The 11069-nt window shown below is 42.0% G+C and overlaps 1 protein-coding gene across 1 annotated transcript in view; it reads left to right on the plus strand.

Moving 5' to 3' along the window:
* The window catches only part of BEND7 (BEN domain containing 7), a 53063-nt gene extending 42209 nt beyond the window's left edge, over positions 1-10854 (plus strand). Inside the window, exons 7-8 of the mRNA XM_025202301.1 lie at positions 3392-3442; positions 8743-10854. Of these exons, the coding sequence (XP_025058086.1) occupies positions 3392-3442; positions 8743-8804 (113 nt within the window). The 3' untranslated portion in view covers positions 8805-10854. The remainder of the gene's footprint in view (positions 1-3391; positions 3443-8742) is intronic.
* The last annotated feature ends 215 nt before the right edge of the window (positions 10855-11069 follow it).

The raw sequence follows: 11069 nt of genomic DNA on the forward strand, positions 1-11069 counted from the left end.
ACCATTGTTTAAAATAAACATCTCATTATAATGGAAAATACTGAGGGTGGGGAGAGAAAATCTCCTAAATCCTTCCTGGAATGTTCCTTTGCTCCCGCCCTAGTGTTGAAATTACTCCATCCTTCACCCTTCACCCCATCTTCTCTTTGTTTCTTGGGGTGTTTTCCCCCTTCTGTTTCTGTGCATTTTAGTCCTCTTCCTTAGCCCTCTAATTTCCACAGTCCTTTCTTCATAGAGTAATTCATGCGCAAGGCAGCTGTGTCTTGCAAGAGAGCAGATTCAGATTAGTGTGTTAGCAGCAGAAGGTAAGATAGCGCATGGGATGGGAGGACCAGGAGCATATTGTTTCTGGGCAGCATCTCGCCTTGATTTAAGGGAAACAGAGAGAGCAGCACAAAAATGGATTCTCTACTGACGTCTCCAGCTCTGCGTGCACATGTGGTTCTGTCCAAGCAGCAAAACAGAAGCTGCACATTTACCAAGTATGCCTGTTGAGAAGAAGTAAAGTGAGCTCGAACGGAAAAAGTCTGAAGGAAATGGCTGGAGGACTGTTTACAAGAGTTGCCAAATACTTTCTAAGCAGAGGATACAAAAGAGCTTCAGAATTCCCACAATAGAAATGATTCTTGCTAGTCTTGTCATGCAAGTTGGCCCATTGAAGTCAAGACAAGTTAGATTTGGCCGACAGTCATATGGGCGCGTCATTGGAGGCAGACCATGCTTTCCTGTCTGGAATGGAATGTGGAAAGATGATGAGCTGCCTCATCGTACGGACGGTCTGGGCGTCTTGTAGTTTGTGAGCTTGACCTTGGCTGGATATGCAGCCCCGACTTAGATGATCTGAGACATCGTCTATGGACTCCACTGAAATCTGCCATCTTGGGGCAATTCTGAGAGGGTCCTGATTTTAAAAAGACAGAGAAGGGCCACCCGTATGATCAGAGACTTGCATGGCAAGCCATACAAGGAAAGGCTGAGGGACTTGGGACTCTTCAGCCTGGAAAAGAGAGGGCTGAGAGGGGACCTGGTAGCAGCTTACCGCTATATCAGGGGACTACATCAAGGGCTCGGCAAACAACGGTTCACCAGGGCACCCTTGAGGAAAACCAGGAGTAATGGCCACGAAGTCCTGGAAGACCATTTCAGGCTTAACGTTAGGAAAAACTTCTTCAGCCAGGATATCCAAACTGGAATAAGCTCCCTCCAGAGGTGGTGCAATCACCTACCCTCAAGAGGAGACTGGATGGTCATCTTGCTGGGGTCACCAGACCCCAGTTGTCTTTCCTGCCTGGTGCAGGGAGCTGGACCCAATGATCTTGCGAGGTCCCTTCCAGCCCCTTACAATATATGTATCTATGAAAAGTAATACTTAATGACCTTGGTAACTGGAGATTCAAGTCCTTTCTTTGGCTACCAAATGTGTACAGCAGTGGTACTGTCCATTTCCCTCTGCCCTCCCATCCTACAGTTGGCATTGGTTTCAGCTTGGGGTGTCCACGAGTAGAGAATGAAAGGGTCTGCTAATCTCAGTTGTTGGTGCAAGTGTCATCGCCGAGACTTCCAGCAAAGATACCACTCAGGAAATGTGCTCCTTATTTTGTTTGTAACCTGGGCACTTGTCCCCTAGGAACTGGGCTGGATTATTATACCAGCCAGGTTTGTCACCAGGGTTTCCATGAACCTATTCATTTCACAGCTTTATCTCCTACCTCGCTCACCAAGTAGTAATGACTTTCCATTACTGCCAGTTGAGCCTGGATTTGAACTAGTAGCCTAGAGATAAAAAGCTGCGTATCCTATTACCCATGTATTGAGTCATCCCTGCCTCCCAAATGATAGGACTTTTTCTCAGCTGAACTGTTTTGACTGAGCACCATTTGTTTCTGCTCTGGAGCTCCACATTCTGACAAGAAGTGGGACAGGAGAGTCGGCTTACACACACAACAGCGAGAAATCCCTGCACTCGGGGCCCTGAGAAAGGTGATCAACGCAAGGGGCCCAATTAAAAGCATTAGCTGAATTCAGTTTCCCAGTCCATATTGCTTTGCCTACAAAGTCAGGGCCCAACCTAATGGGAATTTTCTGTTCCTTTATGATCATGATAGTCTCTAAATATAAATAAAAAAGTATAATGTATGTTTATAAAAGTAAAATGTTTATATTTTAGATGCATATAATACACTGATGTATATTGGCTTATATATAAACAAAATGTATATGTACATATAAAATAAAATAAGGGATGGCATGCAGCATAATAGCACAAAGAAGGTAATTTGAAGCTCTTATTTGCTTCCTAATAATAAGACAGAAGGCAGAGCAGGGTGGCACCTTAGAGATTAACTGGTTCGGAGAGTCACAAGGTTTTGCAGGCAGCAGCCTACTTCCTCAGGTGCTCTGAAGTGGACTGTAACATGGCTAACTATCTCTCTTGCCTCAACAAGGAAGTGTTCACTGAATCTGAAAGGCAACAAATGCAATGCTGATAAAAGAAACTAGTTTTTTTCCTACAACACATTGTTACTGTGACACTTATTTCCAATAGATGCTAAAATCTTAGACAGGTTCAAGTAAGATTTAGGGATTATAGAGATAACAAGATCATCCATAGGTACATTAGATGGAATAAAAATACACTGCTGCTGTTACTGGAAAAAGTTATTGACAGTAGTGAGATTTCAATCAACCTTCTTAATCTTCATGCTTTGGGACATAAACCAACTGCTAAGAGTCAGATTTAGAAATATATTTAAGTACCCAAAGATGCAGCTGAGCACCTAGTGAGATTTATGAGAGCAGTGAGTTAGGCATCTAACAAGAGTTAGGTTGTTTCCTAACTCACTTGGGTGCTTTTGAAAATCCCATGAGGTGTCTGAATGCATGTTTCAGCACCTAAATGCCGCCTTAAATCTGGTCTTTAAGGTGCCTAAAGGTATAGATAAGTGAGCATTTGAGTGAATCGTGCACCTAATAGCCATTAGATGCTTTATTCAAGGCTGGTGCTTTTGTAAATCCCTCTAACTGCTTACCCCTGCGCCTTTAGATGTATTACGGTATTTGTAACTCTGTATTGGAGCTGATAAATGGCATTTCTTATGTCAAATTTACAACTTGATTGTCAGCTTCCTGTATCAGCAGGACTTTCTGGGTTTTCCAGGGGAGTAGTGTATTGCCCGACACCACTACATATTAATACCCAAACTCCCTTCCCTAAGTTTGCATTTTTATTATATGACCTTTTTCTTCAAACAGTAACTATTTAACTCGATGCCAGCAAATTGCCACTGAGGAAAGTAGATAGAAAATGCAAAATCATTTTACAATGCACTTTTTAATCGTATTCCAATATTCAGCAAAAATAATGAGATTTCTTGCTTATATTTGTAATCAGCTGAGGCAACTGACTGTGATGAGAAACCGGACATTTCTCTACTACAAACAGGTAAAATGCATTAAAATTTTTATCAGCTTGCAATATTTTTATTTATTTATTTATGGCACAGAAGCCATTTTCAATAATCCTGGTATGGCATACACTGTGTGGTAATTGCATGCTGGGCCCAGCTAGCTGAGTTTTGAATGCCCTACATACACTCAGAGGGAAAAAAAAAGATAATTTTCACATTAGATATACCATGTCCCAGAATCTCACAATTTTTCTCTGTATTTCATATTCATAAAACCTCAGTTTTCAGAGTAACAGCTGAGCTAGGCAGGCCAGAGGGTGACCTGTCTGACTCCAGATAGAGACTTGTGCTCATACACAGTATTTTCTGTGCATTGTCAATATGCTTCACACAATTAGTTGCAAGGACAGGCATAGCAATTTGCATTGTACTTTTTTTTTTTTTTCAATTGTGCGTAGGTGTACTATCAACTAGCATATCTTGGGTTTACAAAAGGATTGCAAAGCCCTTTATCTGATATGTAAAGATTGCTTTACCCCTCTCCTTGAGGAAACTCAGCCTCCCCCAACTCAAAGCGTAACAGTTCTTTAATGGCAAACAGCAATGAGATACCAGGATTTAGGCTAGAAAATGAAGGTGATTTCCATATGCTGAAATGCAAGTAAGTAGGCCAAGATTTTCTCATGATTTTGAAGGTAAAACTTGAACTGTGTTGCAAGAGCCAGATTGCTAGACAGCACTGAGCCACCAGTCCCCTGAAAACGTGGCCATTCTGTTCAGTTTGGGATCTCATTATTTGGGCATCCAACATCCCTAGCTTTTTTTTTTTCCCTGTTAATTCTTGACTACACATGTCATGGTCAGGAGTCCTGGTTTTCTCTGTTTAAAAATCCAAAATTCTCTCCCCCGCCCTCTCCAGCTCTGTTGGAGCCCCTCACTCCCAACCTGCAGCCCCCTGGCCCTGCTGGTGCCCTTCGCTGCTGACCGACATGTCAGGGGGGTACATGTGCCTCCCTAGATTTCTGTGCCTGCGGTAGGGCATGGGTCTGTAGCGTGGCTGGCCCAATGGATAAGACATGGTGCAGGAGGGAGTGCCATGCTGCTGTAGCCACTGAAGTGAGGCATGGCAGCAGTGCAGAGTTGTGCCCCCGCTGCTGCCAGGGGGGCAGGGGGTGCCTGACCATGGCAGCCCAGCGTTCTCTCTTGTTCTGGGTCCCACCCACTGGGCTGCAAAGGCAGCTCCTGCCTGGAGCTGGTCCAGCCAGGCTGCAGCCCCATGCCCTGTAGTGGGTGCAGAAATCTGTGGTGGGGTATATGCATCTGTGGGTCCCCTCACCATAGACTTACCTGGAGGGAGCCAAGGGAGCTGATCACCCTGCTGCGTGGCTGCCACGTGCATGTATGTGTGTGCATATTCACGTGGCGCCCCCTGCATCCTGCTCCCCCCAGCCCCAGGCAGCCCCTTGCAGGCTGGAACTGTGGCAGCCTGCAAAGAGAAACCCGCGGTTTCCCAGGTTTTTCTCCTTTAAAAGACAAAATCTGCATTTTGCTGCAGCAAACAAAAAATCCAGATCCCTGCTCATGATTTATTTACGACTTAGAATTTTACCACGATGTAGCTTAATATTGCTAGAGCCAAGAAAAGTGAAGGGAAATCTTGAATCATCAAATACTCAGGCTTTTGGGTTGATGATTTTTTTCCCCTCGGACCAATCCAATATAATGAATGTTACTGAATTAAAGGATTAATTAGAGATTATATGTAAAACAGTTGTGGACCAAGTATGGGCCATTGACTGGTAGCCTGTATATGACAACTCGGCAGTACTGTGGCTGCAACTCCCCATGGTACTGCGGTGGCACCCTCACATGCTCAGTGGTCATGAGAGTGGCATTTGTCCCATATCCTCTCAGCCCCTCTTACAAAAGGGACTTCATGTGTCATCGTTGCTGTAATGTTACGGATTGGTGCACCAGCTGACAGCGGTGGAGCCGTGTTGATTGAAATCTTGATGTTGGAGCACGTGCAGTTACTAAGGAGTAGGACCAGGGAAGCAGTTGCAAGGACAGGCAGCTACAGTCTTGTTCTGGCTTTGGCCCAGTGGGGGCTGGGAACAAACTGTGACAGGAGTTGCTGTGCTGTTTTTTTGGCAAGCAGCTGAATGTTTCGTGGTGCTATCGTAATGATAGATGCAGGAAACTCTGGACTCAGAGGTCTCTTCCAAGTGACATCCTGTTTGTTGCCTTTATCAGGGATGGAAGCAATTCTGGTGATGAGGGAACCCTAATAAATGTTGGTAATGTCATGCAGTGTTATCATCGTTCTTGGATTTGTAGTCAGGCCCAGAGTTATTGCATTAGTGTCTACTTCTCACTTGATGGTCTTGCTAAAAATGAATATGATGTGAGGAGATGGCACGTCTGGCTGGGGAGTCCTCTCCTCTTTTATATAAACCTTCTAGCCCATGTTTTTGGATGTGTGCATGCACCGTTCAACATATGCATGCACACATTTCTCAGTTTTACTATTCATCTTGTGGTGTATATTTCACCCTGTTGCCTTTGAAAGGATGAGGAGGTAAAAACATTCAATATTCATTTTATTGTTCAGTTTTGAGGGGGGAAATGAACTGCCCAGACATTAAGCCAAGCATTTGATTCACACCCATTGTTATGTACATACAGGCACCCCTTTATAGAATGTACTGATAGCTAATATTACACAATTCTTTGGAGCAAATAATTTTTAAGTGATATACAGGCAGTGTAATGACAGCAGTTTTATAGAAAAGAGCCAAAACACAGATGTCTTCCATCAGGGATTCTTTTAAGGCAGATGAAAAATAACTTTTACAACAGTCTTTACCTACGGATTAGATCTCTTCTTCCCATGACTGGTTTCACTCAAGGATGTAAGTGGCAGATCATTCAAGAAGAGACTTTGGTGTAATCTTGTCCCTTTTTAGATTGCAAGAGCATTAGGAAAGAATCTCTCTCCTACTACAGTGGGGTCCCTGGTACATTGGGGTCTTGGTCTCTTTTGGGATCTCTAGGAGTTCTCTTAAGACAAATAGTAAATCCAAAACAATGACAACACTAATATGTAAGTGCTCCTTAATGTAGGAAAAAACCTTTGGCCATGTCGATTGGGATTCCCTGAAGGGAGTTTTGCAGGAGCTGTCATGGGAAACAAAGATGGAGTGCTGCTTGGTTTCTTTATGGTGTGTATATAGAGTGTGCGTGTAACTTTGGTATTCAAGAATTGAACCAAGTTAAAACACATACAAGTCCAGAACAATGGTCAACTAATGGAAAGTGTTATTGTAAAAATGGAAATCTCCGATATCTTTAATGTGTCTGTAAAGACAAATCTCTCTCAAGTCATTCTGTGTGCCTAGCAACATATATATAGATGGATAGATAGATTTATCTATATAGCTATATATCTCTATCAATATATATAGAGATAGCGATATAGAGATTATATGTTATCCAATAACGTATCTATAGCAGAAATCTGGTTATTTTGGGGATGCAGAGTGAGGAATTTCAGTACACAGACAGCTGCGGGCCATGACTGATCCTGGACTCTGTACCACTAAGGCAGCATCCAGAGATTTTATTGTTTTCATTAAGTTTAAATCCTGAAACCAAGAAAATGAATATTCTGCTGTTTCACTGTTTAAGAGCGCAGACCCATGCCACAGCTTGAAAGCCACTTTGATGTTAATTATGCTCTTTGGGTTTATAAAATGTAATTAGTTATGGGGCCATTAAACTGAGCTGGAAGAATTGCATCTGTTGAAATTAAACCGATCAAAATTTTGCTGTTATTTCAAACTTTGTCCATTAAAGTCCCAGAGAAAATACTCAAGCAACCATCTATCTTAGGCTTTGCAAAAACTCATACTAGCTAGACCTATAGTGAGAAAGGACTAGCAGCCCCAGCTAATTAGTGTGGAGCAGCCAGTTGCGGTGGTTGGTACTGTATTTCAGTGACACTGATTAGACTCAGAAGATTCAGAGATGCTGGTTAAACACTGAGCTAAGTGGATGTGGCTCTCCTTCAGACTTTTTTTTTAGTACTTGGGGGAAATGGCAGTCATGACGGAAGGCTTCTCACCTTGGCATACAGTTTACATTGAACAGCTGGATTTTGTGAAGAATAAAGCCTTTTCCTGGTACACCCAATGCAGAAACAAATTCATTCCAGTCCCATAAGCAGAATTTGTGTATCTTCAGCTTAAATATTACATGCTAAGGATGTATACAAGACAGGACCACTAGAGGGTCTTCCTTAAACCCTGAGCCCTGGGTTTTGGGCTTAAGCAGTGCTGAAGTGTTTGCATAGCTCCTCAAAGTAGGGTGAATTTTAGGATGTGAAAGAATTTGAGACCACTAAGGGGAACAGAACAGCAAAATCCCAGTCCATGGGTCCTGGAGTGATACGGCTTTGTGAAAAGATGAGAACAATCTCCTCTTGGTAAAGAAACAGATGATAAGGAAACAGCAATATGCCAATTCTATATGGGTTGCCTCCTTTTCTTTCCGAATACAATACGAAGAAAATGATACCTAAAAAAAAAAAAAACCCCCTCTTCCAAACCTTAAATATAAATCCTTTATTGTAATATAAATCTTTATCCTTTCAGTGCATGATTGTACTAGTCTTCCCTTTTCATCTGGTTGTATTTGCCTCTTACACTGATTGATGTCTGTCTTCTGTGTGCCCTGTGTTCTTACTTCTATAGTTGTAATTCTTCTGTCCATCTTCCATTGTTCTGTTTGGGGAAAAAAATTCTTAAAGTGGTTTAAAAAAAGATGGGATATAATCGTACAACTTATCTTTGGTTTTTATTCTGCCATATATGCATTTAGAGTAACGGGATTTTTCAAGTTTTCCAAAGGACGGCCCAAAGTACATATTGTAGGCTTAAAATTCATGCGGTGCTTTGTTCCCCTCTTTAGAACTGTGTAACTTCAAAGCAGCAAGCATTGTAGTGCAGTTTGTACGATATTCTAATGCAGCTGTTTGCCTCTGAATTCATGTGTTCTGCATTTTGCTATCCAGACCTTTATTCAAAAACTCTCTATATAATAGGCTCTTTTTATTTGCTTTTTAGACAACTAAACTGCTCTAAGTGATACCCAACAATGGCCACCTAAACATGCACACCAGCACTTTTCCAGCCCCATAGATAATGTGTTTGAGCCTTTAACTCCTAACTCAACTAGATTAATTTCTAACACAATTTTGGGAAATGACTGAACTAATTCCGTTGGTTCTTTTTTTCTCCCCCGCCCTCTAATTTCTTTTAATCCTCTCTTTCTTCAGGTAACATTTTTGAGACCCCAACAGATAACCTGGTAGACACAAAAGCAGACTTTTCTGCTTAAATTTTACTTCCTACGTCAGTGTTTCATTAGCAGACACAAACATCCTTCAGTTTGAATGGCGTTCCTGCAAGATTGGTGTGAGCGTTTCAGTCTGCTGCGAGGTGTGGATGTCCTGTGCTGTTCTCTCTTCAAGTCCGAGTTGTTTCACATACTTGCTACGTGACATGGAACAATAAAGGCACCAAATTGTTTCAAGATTTTTTTTTTTTTTAATTTTTTTGCATCTTAACTAGAAATGAGTTGCTCAGTATCAAGTATATTTCCTAACTAGTGTGGTATCCACTGCTGCTGGATGAATTCCCTTGCCTTTGATTTTCCTCCATGATTGTATGCATGCTGAGCATATTTCATCTTAAATTATACAGAAGCTAAAGAACACAGATGGATGACTCTCTTCCCACCCAAGGGAGTTATGATGGCATCTCTCTTCTTCATGGGTCAAGAAAGCTAATAGAAATGCTTGGTTAGGCAAATTGGTTAGTCCTTTTGGTTCTGAAGACCCACTTTTCAATTTTGAGTGCTATTTCTCTGAAGAAAAATGGTAAAAACTTCCAGTCGTATACCGTCTAGCATAGGAGGCACTTAATGAATGTAGCCACGTGGAGGTGAAAGCAGAGTGCAAGCTGATAACGTCCATTTCCTACTGTGGTGATATTTACAAGGCATTTGTGACACTCCCAAGCCCAGATCCGAGTGAGGCAGCTTGCCAAGCGTTTTCATTTTGCAGACTATTTCAGAAGACCCTTCTCTCTCCACCTTCCCCCAGCCTCTCCAAATCCCTCACTGTAAGGATCTCAAAATGTTTTATTTTGCAGACCACCAGGACAGGGACCACCACCCTCTGCTGGGTCACAGACCATGGTTTGAGAACCACAGCTCTTGCAGACCAGAGGCCACCTACGAAAACCTCCATCCAGATTGGCACTCTGTTGACAGTCTCAGCAGTTAGGATGAGTGAATCAAGCCAGAGATTGAACTACCCTCTCAGAGAGAGAAGTGGTTCCTTCAGGTGAGGGAGGAGGCAATAGCTCATGTCGCCCTCAGGGCAGCCTATAACTCTCCATCTTTCACTAGCACTAAATTCACTTTAAAAAAGATAGGGGGAAAACTATAGGAAGGCTCTTACCTGGCAGAATATATTGATCCCTGGCCAATTAACTAAGACAATGCATTTCCTGGAACTCAGCAGACAGATTGCTGAAGCTTTTGCTACTATTTTCTTTTCCTTCATATATTTGAGGCCTATCATGAAGCTTTCTCCTTGAAACCATTTGGCCTTTTTATGGGTGTTTTTAACTAAAGTGCTATTACAGGAAGTGGGAATTTTTTTTTTTCCAAAATATTTTAAGTCTTTTTGGCGGCTTCTCTCAAGGAACTATTTCTTCTGAACATTCATTGACAAACAGGCCTGAGCGTCAGACATCCTGAATGCCCACAAATAACACTGAAGCCTTCAGGAGCTGCAGGTTCTCTCGGCACCTTTTGAAAATGAGACCGTCAAGCATTCCCTGCCTATTTAAAAATGTATTGTTAAAGGCAACAATGTTCTCTGTAAAACTGTGGAATATATTGAATGTGCACTGCAGACCTTAAAAGAGCATTTCCTTCAAAGGCTGGTGTGGCCGCTTCCCCTATGCCTTGTAATCCCTGTGCTCCAAGGAGGGTGGCAGGGAGCCGCAAGGTCCATGCGGCGAGTTGGTCCAGTCCAGAGCAGAATGCTAACACGGCAGAATCAGCATTTTGTAAATTTTGAGATTGCATTTGTGTTTACTTACTGTGACTACTGTTCAGACTTTCTTCGGAAATCTTTTTTATAGGGTTTATTAGAGAGAAAAATCATTCCATATTTAGGTAAAACGTCTCAATCTTCTGTATATATGTTTTATTAATATGTAAATATTTAGATATTTTTAAATGACTATGTTCTTAATAAAACAACAAGGGACTAGTTGTGAAATGGTGTATAACATTGTGTCGTGTTACGGATCTCTGGGAAACCCTCTTTGTCAGTTCAGAAAAGAAAAACCCACAATAAATAACATTAATTGACCCTGCGTATTTCTGTGTTGTGTACTTGACGCCTATTTCAGATAGGGTTACCTGTTAACAAAAAGGTTCTAATTCATATTCTAACACTCCTATGCAAATGCCACTTCTCTTTCACAAGGTTTTTTTTTGGGGGGGGTTCTGCTGTAAGTTACCCCAACAAAAAGATTTTCCCGACTGCTTGAGATTTGAACTATTCTGCCTGCCAATCGGAACAAT

Source organism: Alligator sinensis, unplaced genomic scaffold (assembly GCF_000455745.1).
Source record: "Alligator sinensis unplaced genomic scaffold, ASM45574v1 scaffold1216_1, whole genome shotgun sequence".
Classification (NCBI taxonomy): domain Eukaryota; kingdom Metazoa; phylum Chordata; order Crocodylia; family Alligatoridae; genus Alligator; species Alligator sinensis.